This window comes from Argiope bruennichi, chromosome 3, assembly GCF_947563725.1.
Source record: "Argiope bruennichi chromosome 3, qqArgBrue1.1, whole genome shotgun sequence".
Lineage (NCBI taxonomy): Eukaryota > Metazoa > Arthropoda > Arachnida > Araneae > Araneidae > Argiope > Argiope bruennichi.
In genome coordinates, this window is record NC_079153.1 from 3,565,782 (window position 1) to 3,592,026 (window position 26,245).

Consider the following 26,245-nt stretch of genomic DNA (forward strand, 5'->3'; position numbering starts at 1 on the left):
TTTTTTATCGCTGCTCTTTGAATAGTTTTAAGTCTTTTCTCTTTGAAAAAGAAAAATCTCTTTTCTAAGCATAGTTTAATATGATTACATTACTTTCTTTGGCAATTCTGTCAGCGACTACAGCGACATATGAAAACACAACAGATATTGCTAGACATGAGAATGAATCTTGTTTAATTATATAGTGTTAACCGGTAAAAGTACTTTTCATCTTAAGATAAGTTACCTCAAGTATCTGTATGGCCGATTTGTTAGGATCTTTTTTGGTATGTTATTTTAAGTTTTTTGCTTTAAATTTGTTTGTGCTAATTTTAGCTGTAAAAGTACTATGTAAGAGATGTTAATGTATGTTATAATAAATACTTTCATATTAGTGTTTTCAGTTCAATTTTTGGCTGGGGAAGAGACTTCAAATTTAACAAAATATCTGAATGATCCTCAATCAATAAGAAATGGCACAGGGGCAATATATATAAAAGCTTATTTACCCCCGTTTTCTTTCACTAGAAGCTTATGTTGTAGAAGCGTATTTTTTAAAATTTTATTGAAAGCATATGCATATAAATCACTTTTAGTTATATATAATTACAATGAATCCATGCGTTTTAATAAAAACTAATTTGTTACTTGTATTATCATTGCACTGTAAAAGTCTTTTCTTCATTTTTCTTGCTTACTTAGATAAGCTGGTATATTTTGTGTTTATTTTGGCTATGTGTATATAAAAAAAATCATTGCAAAGGAATTTAATCATTCTTCCTTTAGTATTGATTATGGACCAATAAGTTTCTTGCATATAAATTTCATGGCAGCAACTAATTGTCATGAAAAATTGTCAAAGATCCTAGTCAATAGACTCTTTTATAATTAAAGTTTAATGGTGTTTACCAGTGGTATGCGATTAATATGCCAATACCTAAAATTATTATGATGTTGAGACTGTTTACAGAATTTATGTTATGTAGTTTTTGAATTATCATGCAGCAATTGAAAGCATATAGATGAATTGGATAGATTATGTTTGATATTTGGTTCACATCTTCAATATTAGTGTAAATTAGTCTAATTTCTTATCCTTACCTTATTCTATTTATTATATAGATTGACAGACTTGGTTCCAAAAATGGCTGAGCAAAGTAAAAAAATTTTTGCATATTACAATGTTTTTTTTTTTTGTTTGTTTGTTTGTTTGTTTCTTGAAGATATGGAATAAAAATCTGAGTATGTAAAAGGCAATGAAAAGGGACACTCATCAATTTTATAAATATTGATATTTTTTTTTCACATTAAGGGGGAGCTGACCTAATTCTATAGAGTATTTGTTGTTGGGAGATTTTGTGAGAATAATTTCTGGTGAACCTTTAGAAATGAACATAGAAATTTGGAATCTATATCTACACAGAGAACTGCAAATACCTATTCAGCAGATAAATAACTATAATTGAACATAATTGTTTTATTATAATTTCCTGTGTTAATATAAATTTTAATATGTTTCAGTTAATAAGAGAAGTATCACTGAAAGTAGATTAAGATAGAATAAAATCAGTGTTTAGGTGAAGAATTTTAAAAAATTATCCATATTTTTGGATAGAAACTAATGGAAGTAACTTATCCGAGACTTTATTGCATATTCTTGTAAAGGTATTATCCCCCCCTGCAAAAATTACAGACCTTTCATAAGGCAGAGAATGCCCATAATATGGTATTTTTAATGAATTTATCTTTTGATCCTTGGTGATTTTGTGTGTGTGTGTGTGTGTGTGTGTGTGTGTGTGTGTGTGTGTGTGTGTGTGTGTGTGTGTGTGTGTGTGTGTGTGTGTGTGATTTATCCTTGGCTTGTAGTGAATAATACCTAAAAATTTAAATTGAGTTTAAATGCATTTTTCCTATAACTTGATACAAAAATTTTGACTCAGAATCACAATTGTAGTCTGAAAAGTTTGTAGCGAATTGGGATGAGCAAGGATAGAACCTGGGACTTTGTGGTTCGCAGCCCAGTAACATGACCACAATACAAAAGCAATTGATCGGGTAGCGTAGCTGTTAACTGGCTTATAAGCTTTTACCACAGACTCTCCCTCCAGTGAGTCAGAGGTGAGATGAACAATATGGCTGTTGAGTGGTGATGTATTAGCAGTTGATTCTAATGCGCCTGTACTCATTTGAGTAGCGCCAAGCGTTATGGCGAGCGTGTGTGGGTGAATGGTTGCTGATGCTGTTGCTGTTGCTGCATCAAGTGAGTCTGACGACTTTGGGTTGCTGCGGCCTTTTTGCATTGCTGCGTCAAGTGAATCTGAGGACTTTGCTTTGCTGTGGGTAGATGGCGCTGTATAAAGGGTGAAGGTTCATTGTTTGGGTCACCAATGTAGCAGATTGAATTGGGCGAGGATTGTACCTGGGACCTTGTGGTTCGTAGCCCAGTAACATGACCACAATACAAAAGCAATTGCTCTGGCTGCGTAGCTGTTAACTGGCTTATAAGCTTTCACCACAAGTTCATTTCAGATTACATGTATTTAAATTGTTGCATCTTTGAGTTATCAAGTGTGTATGCTTGTAAAACTACATACTATCAGAATTTAACCCTCTAATGGATTTGCATCTAAATTTGATAGGTATCTACATTTTAGATTTTATGTTTTGTCTATTTAGCTGCCTTCGTTTTGTAGTTATTATGTTAACTTATATTCGGATATTCAGACAAACAGACTTCCTTTCACTGGATATTGATCAAAACTTTGAAGAAATCTACAAATTTGGTGTCAAGACTTTATTTGATCTGTTTCACTTTTAGTATTTTTGAGTTGTCTTTGTCACAGAGATGGAAAAGTTGATGCAAAAATGATTTTAGAATTCAGAAAAGTCTAAAACACAGAAGTTTGTCAAAATATTGAGTTTAAAATTTTTGGTGATTACAATACTTTGTATACAAAAAAAGTAAAATAAAAAAAAAATTATTTGTAAAGTTCTGCAATCTGTAAAGTTTAAAATATTTTATTTGTTTATTTGATGATCAAATTATATTTATTTAAAATTAATTCATTTTTTATTTGCTTTTTCTAATCTTTTTTTTTAACTACCAAGACTTCTTCCTTTCCACTTCTAATTCTGTTTTAATGATAATTCATGCGATGAAATAGAAAATTATTTCATCTTGATGGACCTTTTGTTGAATTAATGAAAATCTTTTTTACATAGTTCTTCCTTTGTGTTGCAGTGTTCCACATAGTGCTATATGTTTGAGATTCATTTTAAATTTTCTTTTTTTATAATAGATGGCAATTTAAATCAAACAGATTTATAATTTTCAGCTATAGCACACAATGTCAAAGCTTATTTTTTAAATATTTGTCAAGGAATTATATTTAAATTTTTTAGTTCAAAAACAATTAATGGAAAAAATTATTTTATTTTGCTAAGTGTATCTTAAACTATATATAGTATATGTTCTTTAATTTTTCAAAGAGAAAAATATAATAATCGAATAAAATTGGGTATTCCTTCAACTGGAAACACTGTTCCGATCTTGTTTCATGGCATGTCATTGTGACAGAAAGAGATCATCTGTCTTCATTTCGTGTTCTCTCTCTCCTTTTTCAGAAAATGAACTCAATTGTAGGAGAGGCTTAGAATTATTGAAAATGACTGGTTCTTCCTCTGAAGTCTTGTGGGGGGGGATTGTTTTAAGAAGGGAAGTCATCTTTACTTGGAGCTACACAGAATTTTTTGCTCTTGATTTTGAGTTTTGCTGACATTCATTCTATACAATTGCATAAATATTTTTTTAATTATTTATTTATTAAAGCTTATCTTTTTTTGTAATTATAATTGGAGTTAATTTTTTATTGTAAATTTTTATCATACTGTAATTTTTTTATTGTATTGGAAATGGCATGGAAAGATCTAATTTCTAAAGCACACACGCTTCAAGAATTGCTTTCATTTATCTGACCAAGTCTTTTTGTCATACCTCCTGAGTTATGTTAATTTGCTACATTGGTAGAAAGTAGTGTTTTTAAAGTCATATGCAAAAGAGTTTATTCACTTTTGTGCTTCACTGCAGTGCACAGTTAGTTGCACTTTTTAGAGTTCTAGTGGTACAATGTTCAACTGGAACATCCACAGAATCAAAATAATTAGCACAATCTTCATGAAATTTTACCTGTGTACATTTATAAGCCTAAACAGACTACTTACCATTTTTTTAAATTTGAGTTTTAACTTTAAAGGGTAGTGCACTGCAAAAGTTTAAATATTATTGAAAAGAAGAAAAAGGTTCTAGAATCTATTGTTGTATAAATACACTTAGATTTTGTTAAACAATTCTTTGATTTTTTTACTACATTTTAATTTATGCGAATCAATAACCTTAATACATTTTTCTATAAGGGAAAATTTTTATGACTTTAGGTGGCTGAAAATGCTATTGGATGATTCTATTGAATTGGATTATTATAATTATTCAGCCAGTGCTGAGCCTTTGCCAATGAACTGGGACCTAGATCTGTCAAAAATCTGGATTCCTTCTAGTTTGTTACCAAATAGAAGGAAACAGATGAGTGCAAATGAGGTATGAAACTATACTTTATTTCAATACATGCATTTTAATATTACTTTATTTATATTTTAAGATGCTAAATGTATGGTGAAGTTCAGTATTATTGAGATATTATATTCTCATATTAACCACCTTTGATGGCCACCTGGTTCACCAGTTTAATTGTTGCTAATATTTTTAATTAATGTATGATGATTTTAATAACAAAATATTTTAAGTTTCAATTTCTGATGGATATGTAATTCATATTATTTTAGAAATTTTATACTATTTTGTTCATTTTACTATGCATTTAACTTATTTTAGTCAGCTTCCCTAAAATTCATGAAAACTGGATATGCTGTGCTGTTTCTGGCCTTTTTAACAATGTAACCTAAAACAATGTTAAATTTTTCATGTTAAAAATATTTTAAATATAAATTTAAATTTTTTATTGATTCTTTTAGAATTAAGTAAATATATTGCTTGCTTTCCTGAAATTTGCTTTTCTAATAATGACTTTTGTGTTAAGAGCAAAAGTTTAATTTCATTATTTTGTACGTTTCACTGTTTTTTACATGAAAGTCAATAATAATTCAAATTGTAGAAAAAAAGAAAGAAAGATATCTGCTATATTAATTGTGATTTTTACTAGCAACTTTGTTTTTCCATAAATCTTATGTTTTTGTATTATTACTTGTAATACATTTAATCAGAATTTATATATTCCTTTGTATTCTTGTATTAAAAATATTTATATTTTATATTTATAGCTTTATATTTTTAAAAAAAATATTACTAACCATAGAAAAAAAATTACATGTCATAAAAATTGATATCATTGAAGAGATAATTTTTTGAATTTTAAGATGCTTTAAAAATTACTTCTTTGTAGTATTTTTGGAAGTATTCATGGGAAAAACACTATAATTTTGTTCATTTTTAACTATTATAATTAAATTTGTTGAAAAATTGCTTCAGGATTGCATATTTGAATTTAAAAATATGTGCAAGTTCTAGATCAAATGGTTTAGCCTATGTAGTGACGATACACAAACACACTTTCATTTTTATTATAAGCAAAGATAAAGGTGATTATGCATTTCATTTTCAAGAAGTGAAAACCTGAACTTGTTACTTACATATATTTATGACATTTTATATATAGCATAGTCTAGTGGCTATGTGTGCATGCATGTGTGTTCAGTCAAGTCCTTTAAAGCTTTTTAAATTCAAAATGGTATTTCATATAGCTAGAGAATTAATGCATATTGTTTGTAGTAAAATAATAATGCTGAATTCATTGAAACAGGTTACAATCATTTTTGAAAACAAGGACAGTTGCATATACAAAGCAGTTTTTTTTTTTTTTTTCCTTTCTTTCTTTCTTTTGCACAACATGCATAGATTCTTATTGGAATTATTCAACAAGAAATTTCTATTCTTGTTTGAATTTTATTATAAATTTTATTTCAAGTAAAGGAAATGCTTGTAATTTTTTTTAAGGTTTAAAGTTTTTTTTTTTTTTTTTTTTTTTTTTGTAAAATTTCCATACTTTTCTGTTTTGGTAATTCTACCAATGTTGAATTCATTTTGTATTGATTCTCTGTTAAGCTTTTGTATTGCAATATTTATTAGAATCTGTTGCATTAATTCGTTACTATCTAGTTTCAATAAAAAAAATTTGAAGTTTTTATTTATAATATCTAAAAACTTTACATTTCTGAAACTTTTAGAAGATTCAACAGATAGTTTTACAAAATTTAAAATATTCAAAATATGACAAGTAAATGTTAATTCTTAAATCTTTTAATAAAAACATCTTTTAAAGAGTTAATTGAAATTTCTGAAGTTTCAATAAATTTTGCTTTGTCTTTTAGAGCAGAATGCAAATAAAATATTTTCTGGTTATTATTTAGGGAAGAATTATTCATTATTAAGGTATCAAATTGTTTCTAAAAATGACTACAGTTCTCAGTTCAACCATTAAATTTTGATAATTTTATTTCAGGTTAATTAGCAGATTAAGGATTTGGATGTTTATTTGATGAAACATTATTAACTCTTCTATTTAATTCTATCTTTTATAAGCTTATCTTGATGTTTTCTAGTTTTTTTCAGTATTTTTTCAAATTTAGAGATCTCTATCTGATCATTGTTCTTCATTGAGCACATTATAACATTCCAGTTTCAAAGTTTCCACATTTATCAATATATCATATGCAATACTTAAGTTCACTTTCAAATCCAACTTTTCGGCATGCGACTTTTTCAAAGAATTTTGAAGTTGATGATTTTTGTTTTCAGGTTATAAATTCTATGATTAAATATTTTTGCAATTATAAATCTGCCTTTACAAATTTTCAACAAAGAATTCTTTTTCACCAATACTTCTTTGGCTGCATATCCAGTACTACTACAGGGTTCCCATGGACCTTAGAAGGACCACAATTTCTTACTTCAAAGTCCTTTTATTTTTATTAAAATTTTCCTTGATGCCTTAATTTTCCCCACACTTGTACTCGTGGACTAAAAATTTATGAAAATGAAAATTGGTTTATCTATGGTGTAGAATCTCTTCAGACAGTACCATCATCCTTAAGTTATATGCAGTTTTCAAGAAATGTTTTTCTCAGATGCCAATATAAAAGGGTTTTGAAGTATATTACTTCACATTTTTCATATAATTTCTGCATGGGCATGTGTAATTTGTTGAAAGAAATGTTTTCTGACTGTAAAAATTCAAAAACCTTTACTTGTGGACCAAAAATATATTCATTTTATTTTTTCATTTTCTTTGGAATTTTTCCATATTATATTTCACTGTTATGTAATCTATTAAGTAATATTGAAAATTATATTTGCTTAATGATTCATCAACTAACAAAGTCTCTATAAGGTAAAGAAATAGACCTACTAGTAAGGTTCTAGAATTCAAAGGACCTCCAAAAATTGAAGCAAGATATTTAACTTTTAATATTATGGGTCATTCTGTAATAGAAAAAGTCACTTTAAAAGCATTTATTGATGCCATAAAAGAGTTATATCTGAGAAAAGGTGATACCAATTTTAATGAATGGACAACAGCTAATTGAAAATTCTCTTTCCTGATCCAAGAACAAATCATAGATGAGTTCTATACTTGCTAAATATAGATAGCTGTTGTTTGCATATTTTAAATACTACATTTAAAGTAGGAAATGAAGAAGCTGAATAGAATTTGGTCATTCCATTTACTGCTCTTTATTGGTTGTTTAAAGATTCCCTAATACATAAAGAAGATTAATTAATATTTCTTGCCATGCAAATTTTACTTTTATAGTGACTGGAAAACATAATAATATCGGAAAGAGCATTAGAAATTTGGGGTATTATTAAAAAAAAAAAAAAAACTGCATTCAAAGCATTAAAAAGAGGTAATTTCCAAAACCTGACTGTAAACTGGATTTTACAACATTATTGGCTATTAAAGATAATTTGATCAAAATAATGGTGCTATTTTTTTTATCAGTCTAGTAAAAATTTTTAGTTGCTATTTGCTGAAGATCTAAATATCTGATCCTCATAACTGTTATGATAAAAAAAATTTTGGAAATCATGAATAATGTTTATAAATTTTCAAACTTTAACTATGAAGACATTTCTGTTCTTCCCGCTCTTTCTAAGACAAACCTTGTGTTTCTTGGAGATAGGATTTTAAAATTCTTAATATTTCTGAAGAAATTTTTTTATTTAAAATTACAATACAAAGTATTTACTTTGAAGATTCTAAAAAATATTTTAGAAAAAATTGCCAATTAATTTCAGAAGTGCTTATGTTCCATTCATCCAAAAAAAAAAAAAAAAAGCTTTAACTACTTATAATTGTCAGAACAAATTGAAAAGTGGAAATACATTTTGGAAAAGAAATTAATGCAATTAAATTTAATTATTTTCTAAATAAAATAGTAATACCAAATTCTTGAAAATTTGTATTTATATTTTTTTTTCTTTTAAAATTTTAGTTTTATTATTATGTATTTTGATAATAAATATTTATTTTGGATGGAAACAAATTAAAAAAGATATTAATTAAGAATATTTGTAAATTTTGAATTGAATAAAAGTTATTAGAAAAGAAAAAAAAATTCTTAGCCAGGTTCGAACCCTGACCTTCCGTATACGAGACGGTTACCTAGACAACCATGCCATTGGGATCATCGGGACGGGAGTCGACTTATCAGTATATAAGCTTTACCAAAAGTTTGAGGACAGTTTTCTCGAAATTGACGGGCCATTGCGTTCTAAATGTATACTATCATTATACTAAATCTCATCCGGATCTCAGATTCAACCCCATACCCTTCCCTTGTTAGACTACAACTCTAATGAAAGCATGAACAATATTCATTCTTTTGAAAAATTATTCATAGTCAATAAATTTTCAAAATGTAAAATTATATGTTTTCTTTATTGTTTAATTTTTTTTATCGAGAAAAAGTAAAAATCTAGATGGAAATTTCATGTTTAACTATATTTGTTACAAACTTGTTAAATTAATTGTACATCAAATTGTCTTAAAAATAGTGAAAATAGCCTTAAAAAGGATTTAAATACTTAGGGAGAAGAAAATAGTATGGCCATTGTACTTTGTTGGGTGTTAAATAATTAGCGGATAGTATTTTAACTCGAAAAATTTTAGTTGTCAACATAAATTAGCTGTTATTTTTGTTTTGTTTGATACCGACAAAATCAAGACAATGGATCAATACAACTATTTACTATGATTTCTTGTAACCAACATTAAAGGACAAGTTGAAAGTTACTTTAATTTTCAAATTATTTAGTAATATTTCAATAATATTTGTTGATAACAAAACAGCATCTTATACTGTAAATATTTCTCTTAAAATGTATCTTCCTTTTCAAAGTTCTGTGCATGATTTCCTGTGACAGCCCACTCCCCATCAAATTATTTCCCTTGCTCGTTTTTTCTTGTAAATGCATACAATATATATTCAGGCATTTAAACAATTATAATATTTAATTTTTCCGTCCTAATGCTTTTTTTTTAATGTTTCTTTTCAGAACAAGTCTTTTGTTTCACACACTCTGGTAAAACCTGATTATAGCAACACATTTTCAGTTTATGCTGATGAATGTCTCCAGTATCATGAATCTCAAACATCATCTGCTGTACCATATAAAATTTCTCATCATAATTTAAAGAATAATGACATCGATAAACTTCATGCACCACTAGCACTGCCATCGTCCCAAAATACTGTGAAATGGAATGAAAAATCAGATACTGAGAATAAGAAAGAAATTTCCCAAGGGCCTTCTGTAAATAATACCAAACTAAAGGATTTTTTAAGAAATTCTCAACATGATGATTCAGTGATTAGAAATGCTGCCCGTTGTGGAAAGAAAACATCAGATACTTATTTAGAGCAAAAGATCAGAGGTAAACCATCACTTGAGGATCTGACACACAGAATGGCTGAAATATTGTCAGAAGATGAACCTTTTAAAGAAAATTGGCACCATGAGGATGTTATTAACACAAATGCTGGCGCTACTGCTCCTATACTTGATAGCATTCCGCCTAGTGCAAAAGATTCGCTAGAAGAACTTTACTTTTCTGATGAAGATGAAAATGAATTTGATATTGAAGAATACAAACTTGGAAACGTAGAAATCAAATTTCCAGTAAATGAACATACACATAATATTCATATTAATAATTCTTATATTCAAGAGCTACCATCTGAATGTTTTGTGAATAATTTGCAGGGTTTGGAACTAACTAAGAACAGCAGTGATAAAATTGTCCGTCAGCCCTACGAAGAAATAGAGAAAATTCCAAGTGAAGAACAAAAGGTTACGTTTGATCAGAGAGAAAAACACGAATTGAAGGAAATAGAGTCTGTAGATCATACAAAAGATTTTGTACAAAAACTGCCAAATTCTGAAGGGGAATGGCAAGATACTACAGAACAAGTTGTAGAATATTTACCTGTTGCATATAAAAGACCTCCTCTTAAAGAACATGTTAATAAAATGAAACCACAAAAAGAAAAGAAAAAGGCGAAAAAAGGGAAAATAAACATACCTTTAGAAGATTTATTTCAGAAAGAAGAAACTGACAGATTTAAAATTCCTGAGGTTGATGAATTTTATGAAAATCTAGTTCGTCAAGGAAAGTGTAAACCACGTAATCAGGTGGCTAATAGGGATGAATATCCTTTCGTAAACCTTTCAGAAAAGCTGATAACTAATTCCATTGAATTTTCGACTAAAAACTCTCCGGATAAATTGCAACATTTATTTTGGGATTCTGCGCAAGTGAACCTGAGTAATGAACCTCAATTCATTTCGCCAGATAAATGTATAAGAAAGGAGGAAAAAGGTGAAAAGCATGAATTAGATGTTTCATTAGATACACTAATTATTGATAACATACCTTTAAATGTATCGAAAGAAAACATTGAAAGTTTCGTTTTGGGATTTGGAGAACTGAAAAACCTGACTATCGAACACTGTGGAAAGTTTCAAAGAGCTAAATTACAGTAAGTCACTGTTTAAAATTCTGTTTTGCAAATGAATCATTGATAAATTTGATAATTATCTTTTTTCAGTCGTTGTATTTAAGAATATTTGAGAAATCTTTTCTATCAATGAAAAGATTAACAAATATATACGCTTTAAATCTGGCTATATCATTCTTAACAATGACTCTGCACTAATCAGACTTTTAACTATTCATTCCTAATAAATGATTTCAATACCGGGAAGTTTGGCTAATTTGAATCATTGGGGTCACAGTAAAAATTTGATTTATTCAGAAATGCGAATTAAGAAAGACTGAGTCTAAAAACAAAAACAACAAGAAAAAGTGACGATTTTTAACCTAAAAATTAAAGTAAAAAAATTTCAAATGTTGAAACTTTTAAATAAATAACATATGAAGTTTAGGCAATTTAAATAAATTGAAGAATAATAATTATATATTAAAATTAGATTTATTTAAAATTAATTTTGAAAATAATATTTCTTTAAAAACTGCAAAAGATTTTATTAAGTGAACAGAATTTTGAATCCAACATTTGTGCAGTGAAATTCAAAATGAATAGTGTAATTTGCATTTAATGTGTCCAACATGTTTAAGAAGTAGAACCTAAAGAAAGCATTTCTTACTACTTTCTTCAAAAACTAACATATCTTTTGCATCTAATCTTGTTGGAAATTCAACGGACATAACGTAGCAAATTGCGATAGAAAACAAAAATATGTGAAACATGGGGGGGAGGATTTATGTTATATAGAAATTACCTTTCATATTATAGTGAGTAAATAACATATTTATGTCCATCAAAGTTCAATTCTATAGAAAATTTCGGTGGACAGAGACTGTAGAATGTATTTATTTGAGAAACTTTTTTTAAAATTTATTTTTTACTTTATGTAGAATGGACGCCATATGTGATGTTGACTGGATCATTGATTGCCTAAATGACAGCCAACCTTTTGGAAGTAAGAATCTACAATTTCTTCAGTTTTATCCTAATCAACACTAAATGTGATTATTGAATTTACCTTGGAATATTATTAATCATATTAATAAGCAGCTATTATCTTGAAATAATTGATAGAAATAATTAATTTCTTAAAAATAATCTTTGGTTATTTTATCTTAAATTTCAGCAAAAAAATAGTAACATCCTTGCATAATTTGATTTTTTTGTTTCGCGCCTGGTGATCATAAGTGTTTTAGCCAGGGTTAATGGTGCCATGGGCATAGCATTGTTTTCGCCCTCTCAACATTTGAATTCAAAAATGAGCATAAATACTCTAATATTTTGTCTCTTCCATCCTCTAAAAAAAGTATCTATGCACCTTCGTTCCTCGTTCTCTACACCTCTACTAGAAAAAGACATTTATCATCGATTAGAATTTAAATTATGCGAAAGTGGATGTTTCTGACAATTTTTAAACAAATTGAATTCAATAGGCTATTACTAAGAGTTTTTGTTTGATTCAAGATTCGATTACTCTTCTATTTTGAGCTTCTGGAACTGAAATCAATTTGACATTCCAGATTTTGAGAAATTGAGGTTATGTCGTGTGAGGGCTTCATTCTTTCCAAAAGGGCTAAAATTGTGTTTTTAAAGTTATTGGAATCGTAACATGCGAAAGCAATATTGTGGTTAAGAAAAATTGCCCTTAGGCAGCGTTTTTTTACGTTCTTAAAGCTTTTAGAATCTTGAAACGAGAACTTTTTATGCTCATATATGCCTCCTTACAATTACAATAGCATTAAGAATTAGATTATTAATTATATAAGAAAGTAATATGATTCAGATCTGGTGAGTGATATTAAAATGATCGAATTTTCTGATCTTTCAGCAAAACGCTTTAAATTGCGGAAAGCGAGACTGATACAAATAATCCAAAATTTAGCCAGTTTCACTTATCCGGGATGTCTGATGACTGTTACTTATGTGATTGATACTTTGAGCTAATACTGTTGGAAGTTAGATGTCGTGAATCTTTTCTGTATAATTATTGTTCTAATTAAATTCTGCGATCATATTCTTTTCTGTTAAAATTGGCATTTTTTTTTTCTGAAAATTGAATCTGATTAATTTTTTATCGAACTTTTTACTTATAAATAAAAATACAAATAAAAACTTAAGGAGCCATTTTTGTTTCCAAGTCTTGTAATCCGAGTCATTTGGCGACTTGTAGTATTCAAGATACTAAATGAATATTTGACTCGTTTCACACTCTTAATTTAAAGTTATTAAAACTGATTACTTATTTCTACATCTATTTGAGAGTAAATTTTTAAGTGTTATCTCTTCATGAATCATGCAAAATTTTCACATGTTTGGGAGGGAAGTATCATTTTTTGTAAAATATCTGCTTCAGAATAGAAGAGATCTTTGTTCGAAACTAAATTCACTGATTTGCCGTGTATAGAAATCTTTTCTGGCCACTAAAATTGAAGCACCATGAAGGAAAGCAAATACAAAAAAATAAAAGACATGAAGACAAAATGATTAAATTTGTAAGCTGGTTTACAGGGTTGGAAAATTAGTAGAAACACCTATCACCCCTGGCAGCTAAAATGGCCTTTACCCAGTTAGGCATGGAGTGGATTTGTGCTTGGATGACAGAAATGTGCAATTCATTCCATGCTGTTTCAAGTCTATGTCACTCTACATCAACCGTATTAGCTAGAGAGGGATGGCTGGCCAGCCTCTCAGCAACCCATGGTCAGATGTTTTCAGTGAATGATAGATCTGGAGACCGTGCTGGCCAGGACAACAATCGAATACACTGTGTATTGAAGAAGGTCAGAACATGATGTGCAACAAGTTATCTTACATTATCTTGTTGGAAGATGGCGTTGGGTAAGCCTCCAAGATAAGGCACAATCATTGAACGTGAGATATCCAAAATGTACCGATCTATGGTCAAATTACCGGCGATCCGAACTAGAGATGTGCGTGTGATGTACCCAGTTGGTGCTCAAACTATCACACCAGATCAGGACCCCTATGCCGATATCGAATGTAAGCAGGTGACATGCGGTCTCCTTGGAGCCTCCACACAAATGTACAGCTATCAGAATTGAACGCACAGAACCGGGATTCTTTAGAAAAGACGACATTGTGCCATTCTTTTATCCAGCTTTGTCGATCGGTGCACCAAAGTTGCCGTCTCTCTCTTTGCTGCATTATCAAGGGAAGCCAAAGTAATGGTCGCCGTGGTGCTAGTCTATGCTCTTGTAAATGTCGGCGCACCGTACGAGCGGATACTGAACGTGCAGCAAACATGTCTATTTCCTGATAATGGCCCATGATGTAGCTGTGCGGTTTTTCAGGACCGACTTCACAATATAAATATATCCTCTCAGGTGTTAGTCATTGGAGGCCGTTAAGATCCTGCATGCCGTTCAGTTAGATCCTCGTCAATCCATTGATTCCATATTCGGATGACAGTGCTTGGATTTCGACTAGTGAGATGAACGCTATCAAGAAATGATAATGTACATTCTTGGTAGGCAATGATCCCACCACTATAGAATTCTGACTCTCGCTGGTACGCATTTCTTCTTATTCGAAACAACGCGATATTCTGTGCAAACTCCAACTTTACAAAGCGCTTTCCGAATGAGAAATCCAGTCACAATTTTCTTTTTTTGCAGTGCTTCAGATGTCGCTTCTCCTTCTTGCGTCGTCTAAATGCGCTGAAACACTAATCATATGCATATTTCTATTTTCTATCTCATGTTTCTAGCTCCTTTCATGTGATTTTCACGTTCGTCAAAGCATTCCTTCCTGGTGTTGTAATTTCATTGGCCAGCAATGTACATATTTATACCGATTGCGTTAAGATATATATAAAGTACACATTTATATAAGTTATGCCAAATCTCACTTTGAGGCACTCTTTACTTCTTGCTGATGTGATTTTGTAGAGGGAATGCCAGCAGAGATTTCATCCAGTCACATGACTACTTTAAAAAAATTAGATGGTTGATTCCCAGATTACCTTGTTTCAAAACTAAAATAATTAATATATTATTGGAAGGGATTAAAAAGAAATATTTAAGCTTTTTTTTTTTTTTTGTACTTTTGAAAGAAAAATAATCATAAATGATCGAGGAGAAAAAAAAAAGAAGAAAAAAAAACACCTTTAAAATTGAAAAAAGGCTTAAATTATGCATCATATGTATGAATTGAATTTATGTATTGAAATGCTTAAATTTTGTATCATATGATTGGGAGAATTAGAAATTTTATATTCATACGTATGAATTATCCTAAATAAGAAATTATTGCATGTTGAAAATGGTATATGATTGCTTTTATTTTTATATGTTGTAAAATTGTCTTATTAATGAGCAATAACTAATTTTAAATAATAATTATAACATTCGAATTTTTTGTAATACTTCATAAAAATAATCGCATCTCGAAATTCCATCCGTGGAGGTCTTTTTTTTTTAGTTCTGCACTTTACTTCTGTATGTACATACGATAATTCAAAAGGGACAAGCTAGATAGGAGAAAGTTAGACATCTTAACACTAAAAAACCATATTTTTTATCAAGTTTTAGATGAGATGCATTTGTCGGAAGCCTTTCATAATTCCAATGTAAATGGACGAAATAACTCAAAAACACCTAGATCTAAGTAGATAACACTTGAAATATAGTTTTGTTGACAGAATTTCAAATCTGCTTGAAATTTTAAGCAATATCTGTCGACGGAAAGTCTGTTTGCCTGTCCTGGTGTATGTGTGTGCAATAAAATAGGTGTTAGTGAAATGAGCATTTGTATGTAATATTAAAACCATAATTGTAAGTCTGTGTTTTGGACTAAAGGAAGAGATATCGTTCCTTAATGCATAAACATCCTGAAGGCAAGTCAAATCGGGAAGAGAACATTCTCGCCGGTCAAACATGTTACTCTTCGAGTTATGCTTCTTCAAAGTGCTTCGTTAATAGCTAAGATTACTGCATACTTAAATTATGTTTCAAAGGAAAATGAAACAGAATCCTCAATGAATTCATTGTGCAGTCTGAGAAGGAGTTCTAGTGGTGTAGCAGCTATGTTTCCATTTAATTTCAGTCGCCCTTCACCCTGTAATATTTGCATACATTTTTCAAAACAGTGCACTTAAAAATTTTTCACAATTTCCTTAATATCTCAAATACGAAACAAAAAATTTCTTAGTACATTGAAAAAAACTTGACTTATACGTAGAGCGAATTCCCAACAAATTTAATTCCTCCATTTGTAAGATTCAGAATAAAAAGTGAGTGCTTCTCATTGGTTGGATTTTCTTGAAAAATGCAACAGGAATGTGATATATATTTACAAAAGCTGAAGTGGACATTATTTATGTTGCATACTTGAGTTGACAATACATGTATTGTGACTTGTGTCCATTCTCTCTCTGACTGTCCGATCAAGTTACAGAAATTCAATGGGAAAAGATGAGTTCTGTGCAGATCCCACTCTTTATAGCACCAGGGCTTGTTTGTCTTGTTCAACCGCATCTGGTGTGAATTTTTGACGCAGTTCCTTTAGAGACCTGACAACACATGCGTTGCAAGTTCAGTTTAGAGAGAGAAGAGAAAATTGTTCAAACATAGCTATATTGCTTCAAAAATTAATGTTTATTGATTTTTAAAAAAATTGCATTTTTTTTTGTTTCAACATGCAATTATATTAAAATTATTATAGAAGATATTATCATATCAAAAAGCAAAATAAAAAAATAAAAAAAAACCATTGTGATGCAAATTCATGTTGCTAAATCCAAGTACATAATTTCAAGTTTAAAAATAAACGACATTACACATAAATTGATATGAAAGATTTGAAGTTATAAGTATTTGTTACTCTAATCTTTTACTTTTTTCTTCCTAGGCTCCGATGCAGAATTGATTAAATGTTATCGACAAACATAGCAAAGCAAAGATTGTGGGCTGAATGATTAGCAAAACAATTTCCTTAAATCATCAAAGCTTTTATCTGTTTATTTTTTTTAAAAAAAAATGTATTTCTTGACTTTTAAGAATATTTTTAATAATCATGAATTTATATCATTTTATCCTGTTATGTGTAAATATATTTTTACAAAAATGAAATCTTGTACTATTTTATCTCTCAATCAGATCATTGCTTTTTCGTTTATAGTAAGAGGAACTTATTCAGAACTAACCGCCTTTGGCAACAGCTTGTTCTCATAGATTATTGATTTTTTAGTTGTTAAATGATTTATATAGAAGGCATGTGTGTTTTTAAAAATTCACCTTGTTGTTTAATATGACTAAAAAACTGAAATTCAATGGAATGAATTTACTATGAATTATAAAATGTATATATTACGAAATAAAAACGGAATCCTACTGTGAAGTTGATAATTGGCAAAAGCATGCAAATTTAATGGATACGAGTTTTAATTCCTTCATATCATTTAAAAATATTGTATCAGATCAATTGTGCATCATATTGGTTTTAAAAAACTATTAAAATTAAGGGAAAATTGTGCAGAAAAAAAAATCATATCATTGAAAAGATAATTTTTTGAACTTTAAGATAATACAAAGACCATTTTTTGGAAAATAATTGTTTTGGTATTATTTGGTAATAATTGTTTTCTTGATTTCTTTTATATCTTCTTTTCTCTGACTGAACACATTATTTGGTAACTTGGCTAATCATCTGCAGAAAATTTCTTATAATATTTTGCAACTCCAATAATTTACTAAGTGAAGCATTAAATTCAATGCAACTGTTAAAACATTTTTGAAACTTGAAAATATGAAATGGGATGTATAGCAACAATAGTTATTATCCTGTGTCATGATTAAAATAAAGTTTAATGAAGTAGTATGAAATTCGTACGATGATTTGTTTAAACTGTATGCTAAAGCTATGTACTTTAGCATACAGTAGCTTTATATATATATATATATATATATATATATATATATATATATATATATATATATATATATATATATATATATATATATATATATATATATATATATATAAAATATGTGTGTGTAATGATATTTTAAAATTCAATTTTAAGCCTAATTAATTTCCTAATTTTTAGTTTAATTTATCCCATATTAACTTCATTCTAAAATATTCTCTTATTTCCTGATCCAATACTTTTTTATTTAATTAATTCAACACGAATTCTAAAATTGCTGAAGTTGACAAGTTTCCACACTCCGAGTGAAGGGATTAAAAATTGTCAACTGAAGCAAATTCTTTTTAAAAGATCCCTATAATTCCCTTACTTAAATCGACACATGTAAAGAAATCCGTATCAAAATCTCATAATATATAAACACTGCGAAAAATATGTTGGGCCTTTTTCGCTTCCTTTTGCTGCGCTTTGAACGGACGTGTTTTGTCCGTGCTTCTTGTGCATAAATTATGCCACCCGGGATGGAATAAAAGTGAACTTTAAAATTACAATAGTCTCTCTCTCTCTCTCTCTCTCTCTCTCTCTCTAGCTACAAAACTTCTCAAAAATTATGTGTTTACGTGTATATAATTTTGATTTGAATTTAGCCCATATAAAATTTATTCTAAAATAGTCGCTTATTTCTGCTCCAATTTCCACTTTTTTATTTAATTATAAAGCTGCTAATTCAGCAGGTTCTCATGCTCCAAGTGAAGGGATAAAATTTTTTAATGTTTGCAATATTCTTTTAAAAAGGCCTAAAATACCCTTGCATAAATCGACTCGTGTCAAAGAAATCCCTGTAAAAATCATTGAAGGAAAAATTTCGGTCTCTTTTGTTCTTCTGCTGTTGTATCGCGATATAGACTGACACATCTTCTATGATCGTTTCGTGTACAAATCTTGTACCAAAGACTTGAATTCCTGGTGATGCTGTGCTGGATTAGTTAATAACGCGACATTTGTATGAAGATCCAAAGAAACTGGAACTCTGACCGACTTGCGATTCCTTTGGTTAACAACACTTTCTTTGCATCCTTAGCTGTAAAATACGATTTCCATAAATTTTTTTAAAGCCATATCACCCGGACTATTTAATGTTATTAACAAATTGGTTCAACTTAAGCAGCATAATTCAAGACTGGAAGATTATTTGGTATGTTCAATATTTTTCTAAATAATAATTTAACCCTTTCGCCGTCCTCCCCTGCCTGCGAGAATTTCTGCTTTTTGCCGCATTAGAACAGACAAAAATAAAAACTCAAACAAGTAAACATTTACAAAGTGTTTTCAAAAGTTTTAAAATGTAGAAGAAAGCATGAAGTGCGTTACGGCCGCCCTGCAGAAGTTTCACTTGAATGTCTTACGGGTGACGGAGAAGTTAAAGACATTTTTTTTTCTGTTAGAAAATATATTTAATTTTTAACTGAATTCAATAGTATTATTGATATAAATTAGTTAAAATTATTGTTAAATATTAAGATATCGACTGTAGTATAATATATATTGAAATTGGATTCAATGATACTTTTTCTCCAGCTGGTTTGCAGTTCTGCTAGGTTATAAATGATGATGAAATAAAGATAAATTTCTATTTAATGTCCATCAACAAATATGTTTATTTATGATTATAAAAACATGTATATATGTGCCTATCTTATTGTATTGTAACATTACACACAGCCATTGCAAGCCTCTGATTGTTTTGTGGCAGAATACTCCCAAGTTTCCAAATATAAATGTTTTGTTTTCAATTATAGATATTTTTATACTATTTTATTTAATAATAACAAATGTTTATTATAAGAGTATTTTGAATCTTGAGTTTGTTATTTTCATTTACAAGTGTTTCATATGAAATCCTTGAATCTTGTATTTGTTATTTCCATTTCCAAATATTTTGCATGAAAATTTTTGGGTCTTATATTTATTATTTTCAGTTCCAAATGTTTTATATGAAATCTTAATTATATTGATATTTCATTTAAGTGAAATCATAACAATATTGATATTTTATTTAATAATTTAATACTTTATTTCTAATTTAATAATTTTGTTGAGTCAAATTTCTTAAAATTTGCGAATAATGGAATCAAGTATACCATAGACTATCCTCACCAAATTAAATTCATCAGCTGAGCTAAAACAGAAAAATGGCCAGAATGCATCTGTGCAAGATATCATTTAATTTATTAATATATATATTTTTTTTATTATTGTTCATTATTTAGGTCCACATAATATGTTTACAAATATAACTTTTAATCTTTTTATATTTCTAATAATTTTGTCGAAAATGATTTCTGTATTAATGTAAAGGTAATGGAAACTTAGGTATCTCTTTTAATGTGCTTTTAAATTTTAAACTCTTACTTGGATAACACCGTAAAGTTAGATTGGTGTCAAAGGGCCCTGATTCATTTCCACGGGAGGGAAAACTGTAAAGATATCTCTTAATCTAATTTAAATCTTAGTTAATTTCCTAATTTTAATTTGAAATTAACCCATATAAACTTCATTCTAAAATATTATTTTATTTCCTTGTTCAACTTCGTCTTTTTATTTAATTATGTACGCCCTCTATAAAACTGTTAGTTCAGCATGTTCTCACTCTCCAAGTGAAAGGATAAAAATCCTTAATGTTCGCAATTTTCTTTTAAAGGTACCTAATATTCCCTTACGTATATCAACACGTGCTAAAAAAATCTCTATCGAAATCTCATTGTAAAAATCATTGAAGGGAAAATTTTGGTTTCTTTTGCTGTTGTGTCGCGATGTAGACTGCCGTTTTTCTTACCATTTATTCTTGTACTTAGACTGACATATCTTCTGTGATCGTTTTCTTGTACAAATTATGCATCCCGGGATGGAATAAATCGAAGTTAAAAATTCAAAAGTGTTTTCTCTTCGGCCACGCATCTGCTAAAACATGTTTATACACACACATGTATCAGGGAGTTTCCTCACCAGTCCCGATGTTATCCGATTCTGTACTCGATGCCCATCAGTTCCGATGATCAAGTTTTTAAACTCCACTGGTTATTCGTTCAATGTTGGAAGTTTAGTCTTTCCATGATGACAACGTACATTTGCCCATCGACTTACTTAGGATTAAAAATTCAAAGCCCATCAATGAGAACATTTTTTGCTAATATCTAAATATTTTTTTCACGTGTTATCAGCGACATAGCGGCTTCACGGTCAACTTCTCAATTCAAATGGACAGGTTCCTGTTAGGTCTTCCCAGTTTTGTTTCTTCAGTTGATATCACTGGACGCCTTATTACTTTTTTTAAAAAAGCAGTACATGATTAACACGTATATTGCTTAGGTATTCAGACGATTTCTAGCTGAGAAAGAAAATCTCCATTTCTCGAAAAAGGTAAACCGGAAAGTTATTCATTAGTAATACAACAAACGGTGAGTCTAAAAATAAAATTAATATATAATATTGTTTTAAACTCATTTTTTAAAATTAAAGCTTTACTTTTCCTTTTTTGTCATTATTTCACTATCAAGTGCAATATAAATACTTACTACGACACAATAATAATTTTCATTAAATATTATGAATGAATTAATAATATGAACAAACCTCAGATTCACAGATCAGGTGACTCGCTATCTACCAATCATAAAGCGAATAAAACGCATAGTTTACATATTTTTTTAAAAAATATACATATATAATAGAAAGATATATTACTGTTAACCCTGCAAGCGCCGGAGACGTGTTTTTCCTCAAATCCATTTCCAAATGAGCAGAAATGTGTTATTTCGTACTCTTCGGTTGTTTTCAAAATGGATCTAAATAGGGTTTTTTTTTTTCCCTACTTTGGTTTTCGCCATTGTAAGCAGCGAAGGCGTCTTTTTGAAGTGGATATTTTATGTTAATCTTTACCCGTAATAAACTTTTAACTCTTTAAATGAACAAAATTAGATGATACAATGACGTGAGAAAAAGAACATAACTCATTTATTTTTATGAAAATAATCTATGTTGCCATCTTGCAAAAAAATTAAAAATAAGATGAAGAGGGAACATAGAGGGCGCTACATACTTCTTCCCTGTGAAAACGATTAGGAGACATAATCCGTTAAATGGGGTGGAAACCTGACGGTCCTTCCATTACGTGTGGTATAATTGTGATTGACCGGCGTTGAAATTTTCTCCCGCGGTTCGCACTGGGTGTGCTGCAAGAATCTGGATAATCCATGCGCCTGTGGGTTTCAAGAGGCTGTTCATCATTGTCTTTAATGGTAAAACATGGTTTCAATCTATCAATGGAAATTCTTTTGACAGTTTTATGAATTGCCATGTCAAAATACTTTAGTGTTCGGTGTTTAACAACATAAGGTCCAAGATAAACTGGTCGCGTTATTGTAGATAAAAGCATGCGAGCAATTCAAAAGGTGTTTTGAAACGAATACGGCTGTATTGTCATGGGTAGTCGTTGCAGAAGATTTCATGCTACGGATAATACTTTGCAGCTTTTGCATGAATTCTCAGTGTGTGAAATTAGGGATCGTGATGACGAATTCTCCGGGTAAACAGAGGGGACTTTTTGCACTGTATAGTAGTAAATATTTTAATTATGTGTAATTCAAGTTAAAATAACGTTAGTGTGACTTCTGTTGTTGCAGATTAGATGACAAATATCTTATATTAGGATTGTAAGGTGTTACTTTTAGAAGAATGCATGCTGAATTGGGAGTCATCTGCCAAATGGTTTTTAAGCTAGTCTTTAACGTTATTCATCTCTGTAAATAATGACTCGCAAGCATAAGTAGATGAAAATAGGGTTAAAATAGCATGAACCAGCTTTTTCAAACAGTTAAATGTGTCTGGAATCGAATTCCATGTTTCCAAAATTTCGTTACTGTCATTTTTACTTATATTGTTTGTTAATCTTTCTGGTTCAATCTATTTCAACTTTTCTCCTCTTTCAATAAATTTTTAAATCCATATTGAACTAGACTGAAAATCAATCAATTTCAAGTCTTCAATTTCTAACCAATTTAATTGGGACAAATTCAGTTTATCAAATGAAATTACATCGGGGTACATAATAAACTTCCGATAATCCTTTGAACTGAGAAAATCTCGCTGAAAATTCCTTGACTAAGAATCAATTACGGAAATAAATTCTCCATTAACTAACTTTTTCTTCGTCTTGTTTCTCATATACATCTAAATTTGATACATAATATTGATATTTTTTTCAAGTTTGGGGAGTGATATTTTTTTCAAGTTTGTAGTTTCTTGTAATAATATCATTTCTAAAACATGCCGTTTAGCAACAAAAGTACGAATGAGATCCATCATGGTGACAATTTTTTTATTTGTGCCTGGAAGTATATGACTGTAAGAAACATAAATTTTGAAAGCCACATAATATCCAAAAACTGTGGATATTGCTCAATTCACGACACATTTTGCAGAAACAGTCTGATTTCTTTCAAGCAGTCAACAAACCTTTGAAGTACGTTCTCACGGCTCAACCAGCGAACATTATTATGCATTAGTAAGTCATTATATACCGAGTTGACTTCATCCAACAAAGCATCAAACTTTCGTTTATTTAAAGCCTGCAACGATATGAGGTTGACTATTTTTGTGATTAACGCCATTACATTATCAAAAGGTGTTAAGCCACTCTTAGCACACAAGGCTTGTTAGTGAATAATGCAGTGATATTCCAGAATTGAATGTCCTTAGTCTGTTTGAAATAAACTTGCCCACCACATTTGGAGCACCATCAGTTGTTACTGGAACAATTCATTTCAAATCAATTTCTTTCTCAGCATGCGATTTTTTAACATCCTTACAAATATCTGTGCCCTTTGTAGTTAGCAACAATTGTTATTGCAATTAATTCTTAATGATGCTTCCTACAAAATATCGAGCAAAAATAGCTAAACGTGCAAATTTAGTGACGTCAGTACTATCGTCAAGACATGGCAATATAAAAGGAGCGGAATTAATGTTATCTGTTACATTTCCGGCCAAACTGAGGATTCTTTATTTTATTGTGTTTCTTGATAGAGGAATATTTTTGATGCGCTGAATTATCTTACCTTTAAAATCCACAAAAAGTGAGTACGCGCCTGCTAACCAGTATCCTTCAAAAACTCGACGTCTTGAAAAGGCTTACTATGCCGATCAATGACATTTGCAACCAAGTAACTTGCCGCGCTCATTTGACAATTTTTGCTAACATATTTGATCATAGACGTCGATTTTTTATTTCTGTCTTTTATTGCACTTGCAGGGAATGGGAATATGCGCCGCGACCGATCACTCGCGTTTATTCGAATTACTTCATAGTGAATTTTGTTATTTTGAACTGAAAGTAAACCGTTTTGATAAGTGACCTGCCCAAAATATTGTGTCGCGTGCCATCAATGGCACGTGTGCCACTGGTTCGCCATCTCTGCCCTACACCATAACTGACAATCTTTATTAATATTTGACAATATGAATCGTTTCGTGGTTAATATTCTTGTGCTTCTAATCCCTGTATGAGTTAGGATATGAATAGAAGAAAATATTTGTCGGTGAAAGTTTGAGGGGATGGCGGTTATTGTTGTGGAGACATGACAATAAATCGATTTGTCGGTGTCTGGAATGGGAATCTGAATCATTCTCAGCCTTGGATTGTTTTTTAAAATTATTAAATCTTCACCAATTTGAAATTCTGCAATAGTTGCGTAATCAATTGATGGTATTAATTCTGGAAAGAGCATCTGCAACAACGTTTTCTTTTCCCTTGACGAAACGAATATTCGTTGAAAACTGAGCAATATAACTCAAATGTCTTGCTTTTCTGGGAGACGCTTTGTCTAAATTTTGTTGACAAGCGAACGTGGTAGGTTTGTGGTCCGTGTAGATGTTGAAAGACTTTCCCTCTAAAATGCTTTGTTGCAGAGTAGATGGACAAGAGCTCTCGACCATTTGCGCATGATTTTTTTTTTTCTGTATGTCAGTTAAGGAGCGTATGAAGAAACTTAATGGACGCGTCTCTCTCTCATCTATTTGATGAATGGCGGTTCTAATAACCGTATTTGAACCATCGCATGTGAGAGATATAGTAGCGTGACAAAGTGCATTTTTGAGGTTTTTGAATGCATTGCGAGTATCTTCGGTCCAGGTTAAAGGCATTTTACTATTTTTGCATCTTCCACTGAGTAGTGAGATTAGAGGTTGTTGAAGCTTCGCGCACTTTGGGATGAAACGATGATAAAAAAAAATTGACGATCCCTAACAACCTGCGCAGGCCGGTGGATGATGTGGGTTCGGGTATGTTTTATATGACATCAACTTTCGCCGAAAGAGGTATTATTCCTTCAGTTATGATTTCATACCCTAAATAATCCAGTTTAGAAGCGGCAAAAACGCATTTTCAAACATTGATGCGTAAACCATAATCGTTTAACTCAGCGATTCTCAACCTGTGGGGCGCCCCCCCCGCCCTTTCCCGCCAAAAAATCTTCCATTTTCCCCACCGCCAAATGAGTAAGGCTTCAGTTTTTTTTGTTTTTTTTTTCCACAGCAGTAATGAGGCTAGGGTTAACATTTTCCGACCGATTATTTCAAACGATTCTGTTTATTTTCTTACTGTTTTATGCATTTAAAATTAAACATTGTTAATTAATCGATCTTTCAGATTCCTTCTGAAGTACTTTTGAATTAAAATAACACAGAATAAAGAAAATTAAAAATGTCTAATCTGCATAGCGTTACCCCAACTGGCGTAGAAAAATTCACGCATTTGCGTTACCGTAACTGGCGTTGAAAATTCACGCATGCGCATTGTGTTCTGATTGTTGACAATATTATCAATGGATGATTCTTGATTTAAATTATTTTTAAGTTAGTTGCATGCTTTTGTAATTAAATTGTATTTATGTTAGTTATATATTTTTTGTGTATGCTTACAGTTTTAAGTACATCGTTTTTTAAGTATTTTTTTTAAACCTGTTTTCTACCGATTATTTGAAACGATTCATTTTATTTTCTTAGTGTTTGATGCATTTAAAATTAAACATTGTTAATTAATTGATCTGTTCATGATGAATCTGAGAAAATTTTGTTGACAAATTCTTGAGATATTACATAAATTAAGAAAGATATTCTTTAGTGCCCATAAAGTTTAAACGCTCAATGACTCTGTTTTCAGTAATCATATTATAAAAAAATGCTTTGTTTCAGTAAAAAATA

The 26,245-nt window shown here is 30.1% G+C and overlaps 1 protein-coding gene across 1 annotated transcript; it reads left to right on the forward strand.

Moving 5' to 3' along the window:
- Positions 1 to 127: 127 nt before the first annotated feature.
- On the forward strand, positions 128 to 17,958 carry LOC129964248 (uncharacterized). The gene is made up of 5 exons (XM_056078990.1): positions 128 to 266; positions 4,414 to 4,573; positions 9,608 to 11,091; positions 11,991 to 12,055; positions 16,969 to 17,958. The coding sequence occupies exons 2-5, from the start codon at positions 4,424 to 4,426 to the stop codon at positions 17,007 to 17,009; spliced, it is 1,740 nt and encodes a 579-aa protein (XP_055934965.1). The 5' UTR covers positions 128 to 266; positions 4,414 to 4,423; the 3' UTR covers positions 17,010 to 17,958.
- Positions 17,959 to 26,245: the final 8,287 nt, after the last annotated feature.